Below are 16,442 nucleotides of genomic sequence, written 5' to 3'. Positions count from 1 at the left end.
CTTCTAATGCCACAGCGCAAAAGGCACTTCATAGTGCTGTGCCTGTCACAACCGCGATGTTCCGAGCATCGCGATGCTCAAGTAAAAAATTGTTCGCCCAACACTACTAACTGTATGTTTTTATTTGAGTAAGGGTTAGGCTATGTCATATATATATATATATATATATATATATATATGGATTCTCTCTGGTGTGGCTTCTCTCATATATGACTAGATTTCTCAGCAGAGAACATGAAACTGATTTCTCTTATGTTTAGCAAGATTTAAATTTATTCTTTTTGTAAACATATAATGAACATATAATGAACATCAATACATTTTCTCCTCCGTGTGAATTCTCTCATGTACAGTACATCAAGATTCAATATATCTGTAAAGCATTTGCCACATAGTAATCATCAAAACAACTTATGTTCAATGTGATTTCTCTCATATAAGGCCTCATGCACACGACCGTTTTTTTTTAAGGTCCGCAAAAACGGGGTCCGTGATCCGTGACCGTTTTTTCGTCCGTGGGTCTTCCTTGATTTTTGGAGGATCCACGGACATGAAAAAAAAGTCGTTTTGGTGTCCGCCTGGCCGTGCGGAGCCAAACGGATCCGTCCTGAAATACAATGCAAGTCAATGGGGACGGATCCGTTTGACGTTGACACAATATGGTGCAATTGCAAACGGATCCGTCCTCCATTGACTTTCAATGTAAAGTCAGGAGTCCCGATTAATATACCATCAGATCGGAGTTTTCTCCAATCCGATGGTATATTTTAACTTGAAGCGTCCCCATCACCATGGGAACGCCTCTATGTTAGAATATACCATCAGATTTGAGTTACATCGTGAAAACTCATATCCGACAGTATATTCTAACACAGAGGCGTTCCCATGGTGATGGGGACGCTTCAAGTTAGAATATACTGCGAACTGTGTACATGACTGCCCCCTGCTGCCTGGCAGCACCCGATCTCTTACAGGGGGCTGTGATCAGCACAATTAACCCCTCAGGTGCTGCACCTGAGTGGTTAATTGCGCGTATCATAGCCCCCTGTAAGAGATCAGGGGCTGCCAGGCAGCAGGGGGCAGACCCCCCCCTCCCCAGTTTGAATGTCATTGGTGGTTAGTGTGCGGCCCCCCCCCGGCCCCCCCTCCCTCCCTCTATTGTATTATCATTGGTGGCCAGTGTGCGCCCCCCCCCCGGCCCCCCCTCTATTGTATTAATATCATTGGTGGCCAGTGTGCGGCCTCCCCTCTCCCCCCCCCCATTCCCCGATCATTGGTGGCAGCGGAGAGTTCCGATCGGAGTCCCAGTTTAATCGCTGGGGCTCTGGTCGGTAACCATGGCAACCAGGACGCTACTGCGGGGGGGGCCGCACTGGCCCCCAATGATATTAATACAATGGAGGGAGGGGGGGCCGGGGACGGCCGCACTGGTCACCAATGAAATTAAAACTGGGGAGAGAGGGGGGTCTGCCCCCTGCTGCCTGGCAGCCCCTGATCTCTTACAGGGGGCTATGATACGCACAATTAACCCCTTCAGGTGCGGCACCTGAGGGGTTAATTGTGCGGATCACAGCCCCCTGCAAGAGATCGGGTGCTGCCAGGCAGCAGGGGGCAGTCATGTACACAGTTCGTAGTATATTCTAACTAGAAGCGTCCCCATCACTATGGGAACGCCTCTGTGTTAGAATATACTGTCGGATTTGAGTTTTTTACGAAGTGAAAACTCTGCTCTGAAAAAGCTTTTATGCAGACGGATCTTCGGATCCGTCTGTATGAAAGTAGCCTACGGACACGGATCACGGACACGGATGCCAATCTTGTGTGCATCCGTGTTTTTTCTCGGACCCATTGACTTGAATGGGTCCGTGAACCGTTGTCCGTCAAAAAAATAGGACAGGTCATATTTTTTTGACGGACAGGAAACGCGGATCACGGAGGCGGATGACAAACGGTGCATTTTCCGAGTTTTCAACGGACCCATTGAAAGTCACGGCCACGGCCACGGGTGCACACAACGGTCGTGTGCATGAGGCCTAAAACATAACATTTACCATATTGTGAACATCAAAACAACTTTTCTCCTGCGTGGCTTCTCAGATGATTCCTGAGTTTGGCCTTAGCAACAAAACATTTTCCACATTCTGAACATGAAAATGGTTTCTCCCCTGTGTGAATTCTCTGATGTATAACAAGATTTGATTTATCTTTAAAACATTTCCCACATTGTGAACATGAAAATGGCTTCTCTCCTGTGTGACTTCTCTCATGTATAACAAGATGTGATTTATTTGTAAAACATTTCCCACATTCTGAACATGAAAATGGCTTTTCTCCTGTGTGGATTCTTTCATGTTTAATAAGATTTGATTTATCTATAAAACATTTCCCACATATGGAACATGAATGCTGCTTTTCCCCGGTGTGTCGTCTTTCATGTTGATCAAGGGCTGATTTACGGGTAAAACATTTCCCACATAGGGAACATGAATATGGTTTCTCTCCTGTGTGATTTCTCTCATGTATAACTAGATTTGATTTTGATGTAAAACATTTTCCACATTCTGAACATGTAAATGGCTTCTCTCCTCTGTGAATTCTCTCATGTGCAACAACATCTGATTTATTTGTAAAGCATTTACCACATTCTGAACATGAATATGGCTTCTCCCCTGTGTGAATTCTTGTGTGTGCAAGAAGACTTGAACTTTTTATAAACTGTTTTCCACATTCATCACATTGAAACCTTCTACCCTTCTTTTGACCGGTACTTGTAGTAAGAACCTGTGATCGATCAGGACAAGATTCCTTGTGATAAGGTGGATCATATGATAGATCTGTATGGTGAGGTCCTAGAAGTACATTATGAGTAATAAAGTTTTCTCCTAAAGAGCGCTGCATGGTATCTTCATCCTTTAGTGTTCCCTCAGAGTTCTTACTGAGATTTTCTGTTAGGGTTAAAAATAGATTTTCAGATTTATTTTTAAAACCACAAAGAAGATTTATAACATTCATATTAGACAGTAACACGCATGCCGTATTGACCCGTAACCAGTAGATCCAACAAATAGTACAAATCCTTCAAAACACTAGATCAGAAATTGCACGTGTAATTCCAGCCTTATAAAGCTTTGTATAACACTTTATACAACTCTGTCAGGATTAGGATATCAATCAGAACCTGTAATAAAGGTTTGCAGGGCCTTGTTGGATCCATTCCAATAAGAATTCAGGATGTTCTAAGGTGAATGAGGGTCCTATCAAGTACTGAAAAGGTGGTCCTAATGAGGTGTCTTTTGAGTGCAGACATCATCCCTGAGACTTCAGTATTATATATGGTATAGGACATATAATAATCATGGCTCTAGAAGGTTGGAGTCGCCCAAAAGTAAAAAAACAAAAAAAAAAAAAAACCTTATAGCCACCTAAAAAAATTTTTTACAGACCCATAAAGGAGACCTCCCAGAAGACATGTTCCTGAAGATCTATCTAGTACAATAGATTACAGTGGAGATCTGGTTGCTTAATGTTGTAGCCAAGGTTTTCTTAAAGAAATATCCGGAAAACAACGTTCTTTTGTGACTTGTGTGCAGAATTGTCAGAAAACTGTAGGAGAGATGTATGAAGACTAGCTTTTCTAACACAAGTCTAGAGTGTGGTTCTGTAAGATGTGCCAAAATTATTTGGAGGAACATACAAATTCTGGCATAATTTGGCTAGCCTGTGTGCCAGAATCTTAAATCTGCACCACAAAGGACCTGGCATAGGTTTCAGGCATTATATACGACATCAGACTGGCAGAAGTAATGGTAAATGTGTCCCTCATGGTGGAGAAGGGGCAAAAATCGGGCACAGAAAGGTACAAGAAATGGTTCCCTTATGTGTTGTCAGATGGTTCCTCACTTATTGTTCCCATAAAATATAGAAGTAAAATTCTGAGATTTCTTCTTGGCAGTTTTTTTTAGGAGATGTATAATGGTTGAAACTATTAAAAATGGGAACAAAGGAAATCCTTCACAATGCCGTACATGTAGGTGATTGGCGGTATGTAGTCCCTACACAATGCCGTACATGTAGGTGATTGGCGGTATGTAGTTCCTGCACTATGCAGTACATGTAGGTGATTGGTGGTATGTAGTTCCTGCACAATGCAGTACATGTAGGTGATTGGCGGTATGTACAATGCTGTACATGTAGGTGATTGGTGGTATGTAGTTCCTGCACAATGCAGTACATGTAGGTGATTGGCGGTATGTAGTTCCTACACAATGCTGTACATGTAGGTGATTGGTGGTATGTAGTTCCTACACAATGCAGTTCATGTAGGTGATTGGCGGTATGTAGTTCCTGCACAATGCAGTACATGTAGGTGATTGGCGGTATGTAGTTCCTGCACTATGCAGTACATGTAGGTGATTGGCGGTATGCAGTTCCTGCACTATACAGTACATGTAGGTGATTGGCGGTATGTAGTTCCTACACAATGCTGTACATGTAGGTGATTGGTGGTATGTAGTTCCTGCACAATGCAGTACATGTAGGTGATTGGCGGTATGTAGTTCCTGCACAAGTAGGTGATTGGGGGTATGTAGTTCCTGCACAATGCAGTACATGTAGGTGATTGGCGGTATGTAGTTCCTGCACAATGCTGTACATGTAGGTGATTGGCGGTATGTAGTTCCTGCACAATGCAGTACATGTAGGTGATTGGCGGTATGTAGTTCCTGCACAATGCAGTACATGTAGGTGATTGGTGGTATGTAGTTCCTGCACAATGCGGTATATGTAGGTGATTGGCGGTATGTAGTTCCTGCACTATGCAGTACATGTAGGTGATTGGCGGTATGTAGTTCCTGCACTATGCCGTTGTCGGGATTCGAACCCGTGACCAGCCACATCCCAGGCGGTAGCCCTGCTTACTAGGCTACCGTCCTCTCTGGACATTACTCCCTGAAACCTATTAGTTAACCTCAGTCTTGCCAAGCCTTGATCATCACCCTTGATTCCCCACACCTGGTACTTCCCTATATAAGTCCAGCCCCTTGCACTCTAACTTGCTGATTATTGAGCTCCTGAGCCTTGATCCAGCTTCTCCTCATCTGCTGCTCTTGCTACAACTGGAAGTCCACTGCTGACCAGGAATTGCCTACCGACTACTCTTCTGCTTGTCCCTACCTACTGAACTGCTACCACCGTTGCCATCCGGATTGTCTGACCACGCTTACTGCCGCCTGCCCTGATCCACCGCCTGCCTACCGACTACGCCTCTGCCAGACTTCCTGCACCTACTACCTGCCTGCGGTCCTTGCCACTGGGCTCCACTCCTACCTCCAGACAGCGGTCCTCTGACTCAGGTGAGCCTGTAGGACTGTTACAGCCGTACATGTAGGTGATTGGCGGTATGTAGTTCCTGCACTATGCTGTACATGTAGGTGATATGTAGTCCCTGCACAATGCAGTACATGTAGGTGATTGGCGGTATGTAGTCCCTGCACAATGCTGTACATGTAGGTGATATGTAGTCCCTGCACAATGCAGTACATGTAGGTGATATGTAGTCCCTGCACAATGCAGTACATGTAGGTGATTGGCGGTATGTAGTTCCTGCACTATGCTGTACATGTAGGTGATATGTAGTCCCTGCACAATGCAGTACATGTAGGTGATATGTAGTCCCTGCACAATGCAGTACATGTAGGTGATTGGCGGTATGTAGCTCCTGGACAATGCTGTACATGTACAGTACAGACCAAAAGTTTGGACACACCTTCTCATTCAAAGAGTTTTCTTTATTTTCATGACTATGAAGGCATCAAAACTATGAATTAACATATGTGGAATTATATACATAACAAACAAGTGTGAAAGAACTGAAAATATGTCATATTCTAGGCTCTTCAAAGTAGCCACCTTTTGCTTTGATTACTGCTTTGCACACTCTTGGCATTCTCTTGATGAGCTTCAAGAGGTAGTCCCCTGAAATGGTCTTCCAACAGTCTTGAAGGAGTTCCCAGAGATGCTTAGCACTTGTTGGCCCTTTTGCCTTCACTCTGCGGTCCAGCTCACCCCAAACCATCTCGATTGGGTTCAGGTCCGGTGACTGTGGAGGCCAGGTTATCTGGCGCAGCACCCTATCACTCTCCATCATGGTCAAATAGCCCTTACTTTCAAAGTTTTCCCAAGTTTTCGGCTGACTGACTGACCTTCCTTTCTTAAAGTAATGATGGCCACTCATTTTTCTTTACTTAGAATTTGTATTATGGCAAGAAAAAAGCAGCTAACAGTCTATTCAGTAGGACTATCAGCTGTGTATCCACCTGACTTCTCCTCAACGCCACTGATGGTCCCAACCCCATTTATAAGGCAAGAAATCCCACTTATTAAACCTGACAGGGCACACCTGTGAAGTGAAGACCATTTCAGGGGACTACCTCTTGAAGCTCATCAAGAGAATGCCAAGAGTGTGCAAAGCAGTAATCAAAGCAAAAGGTGGCTACTTTGAAGAACCTAGAATATGACATATTTTCAGTTGTTTCACACTTGTTTGTTATGTATATAATTCCACATGTGTTAATTCATAGTTTTGATGCCTTCAGTGTGAATCTACAATTTTCATAGTCATGAAAATAAAGAAAACTCTTTGAATGAGAAGGTGTGTCCAAACTTTTGGTCTGTACTGTAGGTGATTGGTGGTATGTGTGACAACCCCCCGCCATTCCCGTCGTACTAGGCCACAGTTGTCATACAGGTCTTGTCGACTAGAGACTTCTGGAGGTGAATCCACGGTGAGCACAGCAGACGTTTCAGATTGGTTGCTGTGCACATACATGGTACAATCGTGATTGTATGTACAATCGGTAAAATAAAATTATCGATTTTGCGCGGGAAACCAACTTAATTTGCTGCCACCCCTCTTCGTATTGAATCGGGGTGAAGAGCCCCCGTCTAGCTAATCCTAAAGGGAAGGAACGGTTATTTGCAACCTAGCTAATAAATCAACAATTTGATTACAGTACACGAGGCTCCCATTATGCGTAACTTTCTTTTACTGAATCTGCAGCTAAAGAGTTAAATATCAATACATAAAGAAAAATCTTGTTTAGGTACAACCTAGCATGCTGGGTAACATCTGGTAACAATGAGGATAAACTCCGCAGTGACCATCTTCTTCTTATATTAATGATCTCATTCTATCATATTTCCTCATTATCGTCCTTATTTTCTATATTCACTCCTTGTTTCTTACCCCCTCCTGAGTTAACTTGTGGTTTTATTCATCTTTTTTCATCTTTCTTACTTAGAGGACCTTTCACAACTGTACAAAATAAAAACTAACTATATCAGTGGGCAGAGCGGCGCCCAGGGGTCCCCCTGCACTTACTAGTATGTCTGGGCGCCGCTCCGTTCGCCCGGTATAGGCTCCGGTGTCTGCGCTCATAGCCTGGCTATGAGCTGTGCGCTGCGATTGGCCAGCGCTGCAGCAAGACACGCCTCATACAAGAAATCAGTCAGAGGGAGCGCAGACACCGGAGCCTATACCGGGCGAACGGAGCGGCGCCCAGACATACTAGTAAGTGCAGGGGGACCCCTGGGCGCCGCTCTGCCCACTGATCTAGTTAGCTTTTATTTTGTACAGTTGTGAAAGGTCCTCTTTAAAGGGAACCTGTCACCAGTTTTATGGTGTCCTAACTAAGGGCGACATAGATAAGTGACTGATTCTCTTAGCACAATGCTGGGTCACTGTCTGTAATTGACCCGGTCAATCTGCCAACATCTTGTATTGAAAAGCTCCAGCTGATAATGATGAGTCCTGAATATTCATGAGCTCCTGACTCTCCACGCCCACCTGCTGCTGATTGACAGTTATTTTCCATAGGAATCAGCAGCAGGTGGGCAGGGGAGTGGCTATAGCTCTGAATTAAATATACGCTGGACTCAATGACATCACGCTGGACTCCAATCAGCTCATTAGCATGCGGCATCTTTGTGTGTATATTATGAGGTAACTGTCTGTCACACCAGTAAGTGAATACATCTAAGGCACTTTTTAGTAGTTAATGATTGTATATAATTAGTTAGATTATAATCAAATATCCACATGACAGGTTCCCTTTAACATATGTGTCCTAATTTTCCTTTCCGACGTTGGTTGATCGTCAGCCTTCGTCTCCCGCCTGTTCCAGTCAGACTGGACGGACATTGTTAATCTGCTGGGTAGAAAGATTTTTACCTCACAGGTTTCCTCATAATTTACTCTCTGTGACCATATTAGTGACTGATCTCTCTCTATACATATATAGATTAATTCTGCCTTTGAATATCTCACCTAAGGAAAATACTTTTGATATATACACATACAGTACAGACCAAAAGTTTGGACACACCTTCTCATTCAAAGAGTTTTCTTTATTTTCATGACTATGAAGGCATCAAAACTATGAATTAACACATGTGGAATTATATACATAACAAACAAGTGTGAAACAACTGAAAATATGTCATATTCTAGGTTCTTCAAAGTAGCCACCTTTTGCTTTGATTACTGCTTGGCATTCTCTTGATGAGCTTCAAGAGGTAGTCCCCTGAAATGGTCTTCCAACAGTCTTGAAGGAGTTCCCAGAGATGCTTAGCATTTGTTGGCCCTTTTGCCTTCACTCTGCGGTCCAGCTCACCCCAAACCATCTCGATTGGGTTCAGGTCCGGTGACTGTGGAGGCCAGGTCATCTGGCGCAGCACCCCATCACTCTCCTTCATGGTCAAATAGCCCTTACTTTCAAAGTTTTCCCAATTTTTCGTCTGACTGACCTTCATTTCTTAAAGTAATGATGGCCACTCGTTTTTCTTTACTTAGCTGCTTTTTTTCTTGCCATAATACAAATTCTAACAGTCTATTCAGTAGGACTATCAGCTGTGTATCCACCTGACTTCTCCTCAACGCCACTGATGGTCCCAACCCCACTTATAAGGCAAGAAATCCCACTTATTAAACCTGACAGGGCACACCTGTGAAGTGAAGACCATTTCAGGGGACTACCTCTTGAAGCTCATCAAGAGAATGCCAAGAGTGTGCAAAGCAGTAATCAAAGCAAAAGGTGGCTACTTTGAAGAACCTAGAATATGACATATTTTCAGTTGTTTCACACTTGTTTGTTATGTATATAATTCCACATGTGTTAATTCATAGTTTTGATGCCTTCATAGTCATGAAAATAAAGAAAACTCTTTGAATGAGAAGGTGTGTCCAAACTTTTGGTCTGTACTGTAGATGTAGTCCATACAGATAGGTGAGATGTGGATGAGGACTGTAGACAGGTGTGGTTTATAACATGGTGATATAGATGTAGTCTGTGGAGAAAGGGAGGTTTCTGCTTACTTTTACTAATTCGTGCCATGTTGGGATGTTAAACGTCTATGTGTATTGTAAAGGGTGGGACATTGTATACGTTGAGTAAGTAAATTTCTTTAAGGACAAAAGCCCTTGAACAGAGCTGACAGAATCAGCTTTTGGAGTTGAGAGGGCTTGGGGGACATCTGTACAATTTCTATTATGGAGACCAGTTAATATATGTGACGACTATTGTAGGCTGGGCAACGCTTCTCTTGGTTTCTGGAAAAAATATATGCAAATTAACATGTCCAGCATCAGTTGGCATCAGAAAGAATTACCTTTCTTAGCCTTTTTGTCAGAGAAGCTAAATTGCACGTTTCCAGAAAACACAAAGCTTTGCACATGAGCTGCACAAGAACCTTAGCTCTTTCTCTTTATACTTTGGCTTTTAACTTCAGGAGCTCTCTCTCCAAACCACGGCCCACCCTTTTCTAATTTTATGTAGAAACCCTGCTAATCTCATAAACATTTGTTCTGTGTCTTCTCTAACCTCCTTTCAATATATGTGTAACTGTTGCAAGACCAACATTTTATTGACTCCTGACTTGAGGCCTTTACAGCAGAGTGGAAATGGGCCCCACAACCCTAAGCAACTCTCCCATAAAGCAATCGTGGAGGACAAGTCCTATTTCCTTAAAAGACAATAGACTCTGCTGTTCTATCTGGGAAATCAAGAGTCACCGTGCCTGGGAGACAATACAGCGCCTTGCCCCTTGAGGAGCACACCTGTGACCATGTCATTGATGATGCTGCCAGACCTGAGGGTAGCCATGGCCTGCAGTGACCTTTTCTGTCTGACAGCTCTGGACTCAAGGATGCCACCTACAGGAAGGTCTTAACCTCTACAAATATATCTACAGACTATAAAAGGGGTGGGGGGTGATTGGTTAGTATCTGGGAGGTGTTCCAGGGATGGACACTATAGGGGCTATGTGTGTGCGTGTGTATGTATGGCTTGTATGTAAGACTGTACATAGCTAGTGAGGCACTTCCTTCCCTACCCCTGACCTGCATGTTCCCTTTGCTCTTGCCCTTTAGTTAGTTGGTTAACCGTTATGTATAATTTCCTGTACTATTAAGAAATCCCCTTTTAGAGATTTAGTAGCTATTTTGTTAACTTATAATTAACGGGGTCCCCAAAGCTCGGCAGATTTGACAGTAACAACCCACCCCCCCCCCCCCCCTTCCTTACATTTCCAACTTGTTTCTTACTAATTCTCTCACCAACCCCTGGATTCAGCTTTCTGACTCGGCTTCTCCTGCCACTTCCTCTTATGGTGGCTTACATTCTTTGCGTACCCCCAGACCTGACAATAGACATGGTGGTGGAGTCAGCATACTTCTTTCTACACAATGCACCTTACATGGTCATTCCCCCAGTACCGTCACTCTGATTCTCATCTTTTGAGGTCCACGCCCTCGGACTCTCCCCTCCTCTCTCACTCAGAGTGCTGGTTGTATAGCAACTTCTTGGCTCACCCATCAAATTCCTGGATCACTGTCCTCAGAATTATCAACTGTCTTTTTGTGCAACTGTATCATCCCCACAGACAGCCCTATCTCCCCGGCTGCCTCGCAGCTTCTATCTCTACCCTCCACTCTTGGACTTTCACAAGTTTCAAACTCTCAGACACATAAAGACGGTAACACACTTGACCTGGTCTTCTTCCTGCTCTGCTTCGGACTTTACTACCTCTCCTCTTCAACTCTGACCACAACCTTCTCTCCTTCACCGTCACAAGTCCTCATCCATCTCAGCACGCTCCTACTTAATGATGACTGTAGAGTGGCTATTAGTCTATGAGGGTCAATGGCATGTAGATTTGAGAATGTGAGATAAGTAGGAGCATGCTGAGATGGATGAGGACTTGGATGGAGAGAAGGTTGTGGTCTACAAGAAAGAAAGGAGAGTTAGTGAAGTCACCCTTATCTCCTCATAGATTGTAAGCTCTTGCGAGCATGGCCCTCATTCCGCTTTGCCATTTATGACTCTGTTTGTCCATGAAGCCCCTGATTGTACTGGACTGCGGAATAAGTTGGTTCTATAGAAATAAAGATTAATGTTATTATTTCCTGACAAATCTCCCTCCCTCTGTGTCTTTCTCTAGCTGCTGTAATGTCACCTATACACTCCACACAGAAAGCAGAGGAAATTCTGCTCCCCTATCACAGCAGAAGAGCATGAAAGACCCTAGAGAGAAGTTCTGACCAGATGTGAAGCAGCCGAACACTTACTATTACTGTGTCTGTCTATCTGGAGGACACCATTTACTTTAGTGACTAGTTCCAGGCACATTGATCCAGGGATTTACTCTGGCTGCCATGTTTGGAGTCAGGAAGGAATTTTCCCTTAACCCCTTCTACCCCGGGCCAGTTTTCGCCCTCCTGCCCACCCTATTTTTTGCAAATCTGACCTGTATCGCTTTATGTGGTAATAACTCTGGAAGACTTTTACTTATCCAAGCCATTCTGAGATTGCTTTCTCGTGACACATTGTGCTTCATGATAGTGGTAAATTTTAGTCAATATATTTCACCTTTATTTATGAAAAAAATCCCCAAATTACTAAAGATTTTTTTTAAATTTGCAATTTTCTAAATTTCTATTTCTCTGCTTTTAAAACAGAAAGTGATACCTCATAAAATAGTTATTACTTTACATTCCCCATATGTCTATTTTATGTTGCATCATTTTGTAAATGTCATTGCATTCTTTAGGACTTTAGAGGGCTTAGCATTTTAGAAGCAATTCCAAATTTTAGAAGAAAATTCCCCAAACCACTTTTTTAGGACCAGTTCAGGTCTGAAATCACTTTGTGGGACTTACATTATAGAAACCACCCCATAAATGGCCGCATTTTAGAAACGACATCCCTCAAGTTACCCAAAACTGATTTTACAAACGTTGTTAACCCTTTAGGTGTTCCACAAGAATTAAAGGAAAATGGAGATGAAATTTCAAAATTTCGCTTTTTTGGCAGATTTTCCATTTTAATCCATTTTTTCCTGTAACACATCAAGGGTTAACATCCAAACAAAACTCAATATCTATTACCCTACTTCTGCAGTTTACAGAAACCCCCCACATGTGGTATACCGCTGTACGGGCACACAGACGGGTGCAGAAGGGAAGGAGCGCCGCATGGTTTTACAGGCCAGATTTTGCTGGACTGGTTTTTAGACACCATGTCCCATTTGAAGACCCCCTGATGCCCCCTACAGTAGAAACTCCCAAAAAGGGACCCCATTTTGGAAACTATGGGATAAGGTGACAGTTTTATTGGTACTATTTTGGGGTACATATAATTTTTTGCAGGATGAGGTGACGGTTTTATTGGTCCCATTTTGGGGGCATAGGCCTTTTTGATCTCTTGGTGTTGCACTTTTTGTGATGTAAGGTGACAAAAATTGCTTCTTTTTTTTACACAGTTTTTATTTATTTCCTTTTACGGTGTTTATCGGATGCGGTGGATCATGTGATATATTTATAGAGCCGGTCGTTACGGACGTGGAGATACCTAATATGTGTTTTTTATTTATATTTTTTTATTATGAAATCAGGGGAAAGGAGCGTTTTTTTTTTTTTCTTTATTTATTATTAAACTTTATTTATTATTAAAAACACTTTTTTTTTTTTACTGTATTTCTGTCCCACTATGGGACTTTAACTTTTTGCCGTCTGATCCCCTCTGTAGTGTATTAGGATGCATCTGTTTTGTACTGCATGGCCTGTCGGTGTGATACAGGGGCTGGATCTCCTTAGCTTCCGTAGAAGACAGGTCTTGATGCATCTGCAAGGCATCGGGCAGCCTTCTCACCCATCGGGTCCCCATCTCCACAGTGCGGAGACCCAACGGGATCTCTCACCTGCCGCAAACATAGAAGCCTAGAATGTGTCGGCAGATAAGAACCGCTTGGCCCATCTAGTCTGCCCAATATACTGAATACTATGGATAGTCCCCGGCCCTATTTTATATGAAGGATAGCCTTATGCCTATCCCATACATGCTTAACCTCCTTCACTGTATTTGCAGCTACCACTTCTGCAGGAAGGCTATTTAGCGCTGACCATAGCATAGGAAGGGTTAATCTGCCAGTATCAGCTTTTACAGGGTTAGGGGCCCGGCTATCAGTGACTGCCAGGCCTCTGCAGTGATCGGGCGCGCACCGCTGTGGTGCCCGCCCGATCACCATGACATAATAGTAAGTCAAAATGCGGAAAGTCACCGCCATGTGTCAGGAAGGGGTTAATACGAGATAAATGGAGTTTATGCCTTCCTCCAGATCAACTCAGTAGCAACACAGTAATAGGACTTGACAGGACTTTTTTAACCTTATCTGCTAATTATGTAACCCTAACCCTATGCTACTTTACTGGAGCCCCCAGGTAGGAACTAACCTTAAGAAAACACAGAATTCCCTTCCTCCATCCATTATCCCATACCTGTGGTGACATGGACTGGAAGGTCCTCCTCCACCTCACTCTTACACGGGGGATCGCCCATCATCCGCTCTTCTTCATCCTCCACTTTAATATCAGTCACATCTTCCTCCTGATTTGTCATCTGTAACAATTCAGGACAATACAGCAGACAGGTGGGAAATCTAACAGGTCCACATAAGAGACCCCCACCATCTATGACCCCCTATATAGATGTCTACAGGGCTCAGCTCCTTCTACCTGATGGTTCTCTGTTGGCTTCTCCTCTGGACAGTCCTGGGAACACAGAGGACGGGGACATCTCTCGGGGGGATTTCTTTCTATGAGTCCAACTGTAGAAAACACACAGGGACAGAATAGACTAAATACATGTGATGATCAGATGATGGGTGTAGTATCCAGGAGACACTGAAATGAAAGTCTCCCCTCCTTACACTGCTGATCAGCCCATAAATTAGTCTCCTCTTCTGCTTCATCTTTAAACTCAAGCTTAACATCGATCAGATTTTCATCCTAAACAAGAAAAATGCAAAATTATCTTTGGTTCAATCCCTTTCTGATCAGATTCTGGTGACACTTCAGATTCATTTACCTGAGGGTTCTCTGGGGCCTTCTCCTCTGCACAGTCCTGGGAATACAGAGGACGGGGACATTTCCCGGGGGGATTTCTCCTCAAGGACCCTCCTGTGAAGACACAAGCACACGGTGACTGAATACATAGCCTCCTGTAGATCTATGGTCACTAAACCTAGAACTGAAGGATCTGAGCTAAAGCCTAAAAAACAAGGCTGTGCCCGATAGGCCTGGATGTGAGCGAAAGCCGACCAACCTACCCCCGTGCATGCGAGCGAGCCCGCCCCCTGACGGGACCGTGAGCGCCAGGTTGCTGACTGCTGCGGTCGGAAGATGCTGGAGGGAGACGGGTGGCCAAGAGCAGGACCCCGGTCGCTTGAGTACTTACCGGAGGCGCGCAGGAGGAAGGAGAGGGGAAGCCGTCGCAAATCCCTAAACCTGAAGTGCCGCTGACCCAGAACCGGAAGAGGCCGGCATCGAAATAAACGCGCGCCCTGATGACGGAGAGGCAGCGTTTTTGAAGCCCCTTTGCCCCTCCCACAACTGCAAGCTGAACTTTTCAGCCTGCTAAAATATAATTCCCAAAGAACGAGGCAGCACTTCCAGATTGGCGTGAAAGGGTGAAGACCCCAAACTTTAATTTCCCAGCAACGTTTCGGAATACTCAATGAGGCCTTTGTCAAGCTATACAACAGTGCAATAACAGGGTATATATACCCAAAAGCCAGTGCAATCAAATCACATGATATAATTAGTGAAATCACATGGTATAAAAAAGGAATTGTATACTTTGGAGGAGAAGCCGGCCTCCCTGGAGGAATTGTACCCATTACACACTATCTGACTGTGCTGCTGCGGTATTTGCAAGAATAGATAGATAGATAGATATATATACACAGTATACTGTCCTCTGTAGTGTATATATATACAGTACACAGTCCTCTGTAGTATATATATACAGTATACTGTCCTCTGTAGTATATATACAGTATACTGTCCTCTGTAGTATATATACAGTATACTGTCCTCTGTAGTGTATATACAGTATACTGTCCTCTGTAGTATATATACAGTATACTGTCCTCTGTAGTATATATACAGTATACTGTCCTCTGTAGTATATATACAGTATACTGTCCTCTGTAGTATATATACAGTATACTGTCCTCTGTAGTGTGTGTATATATAGTATACGGTCCTCTGTAGTATATATACAGTATACTGTCCTCTGTAGTGTATATATACACAGTATACTGTCCTCTGTAGTGTATATATACACAGTATACTGTCCTCTGTAGTGTATATACAGTATACTGTCCTCTAGTGTATATACAGGATACTGGCCTCTGTAGTGTATATACAGGATACAGGCCTCTGTAGTATATATACAGTATACTGTCCTCTGTAGTATATATACAGGATACAGGCCTCTGTAGTATATATATACAGTATACTGTCCTCTGTAGTGTATATACAGTATACTGTCCTCTGTAGTGTATATACAGTATACTGTCCTCTGTAGTGTATATACAGTATACTGTCCTCTGTAGTGTATATACAGTATACTGTCCTCTGTAGTGTATATACAGTATACTGTCCTCTGTAGTGTATATACAGTATACTGTCCTCTGTAGTGTATATACAGTATACTGTCCTCTGTAGTGTATATACAGTATACTGTCCTCTGTAGTCTATATATACTGTCCTCTGTAGTCTATATACACAGTATACTGTCCTCTGTAGTCTATATACACAGTATACTGTCCTCTGTAGTGTATATACAGTATACTGTCCTCTGTAGTATATATACAGTATACTGTCCTCTGTAGTGTATATACAGTATACTGTCCTCTGTAGTGTATATACAGTATACTGTCCTCTGTAGTCTATATATACAGTATACTGTCCTCTGTAGTCTATATACACAGTATACTGTCCTCTGTAGTCTATATACACAGTATACTGTCCTCTGTAGTATATATACAGTATACTGTCCTCTGTAGTGTATATATACAGTATACGGTCCTCTGTAGTATATATACAG

General features: G+C 43.2%; 1 protein-coding gene across 2 annotated transcripts in view; it reads right to left on the bottom strand.

The window, feature by feature from the left end:
• Positions 1-310: 310 nt before the first annotated feature.
• LOC120994248 (gastrula zinc finger protein XlCGF17.1-like) overlaps positions 311-16,442 on the bottom strand; it is a 43,369-nt gene continuing 27,237 nt past the window's right edge. The window contains exons 2-6 of one of the 2 annotated variants that reach the window (XM_040422692.1): positions 14,418-14,509; positions 13,829-13,949; positions 2,457-2,945; positions 2,035-2,372; positions 311-437 (exon numbers count right to left, since the gene is read on the bottom strand). In XM_040422692.1, coding sequence (XP_040278626.1) covers positions 2,065-2,372; positions 2,457-2,945; positions 13,829-13,949; positions 14,418-14,509 — 1,010 coding nt within the window. In that variant the 3' untranslated portion in view covers positions 311-437; positions 2,035-2,064. Of the gene's footprint in view, positions 438-2,034; positions 2,373-2,456; positions 2,946-13,828; positions 14,158-14,259; positions 14,339-14,417; positions 14,510-16,442 lie in introns of those variants that run through there. The other variant, XM_040422693.1, reaches the window with a different exon arrangement.

This window comes from Bufo bufo, chromosome 3 (assembly GCF_905171765.1).
Source record: "Bufo bufo chromosome 3, aBufBuf1.1, whole genome shotgun sequence".
NCBI lineage: Eukaryota > Metazoa > Chordata > Amphibia > Anura > Bufonidae > Bufo > Bufo bufo.
Note: the sequence above shows the minus strand (reverse complement) of the source record. Positions and strands in the feature narration are given on the sequence as shown.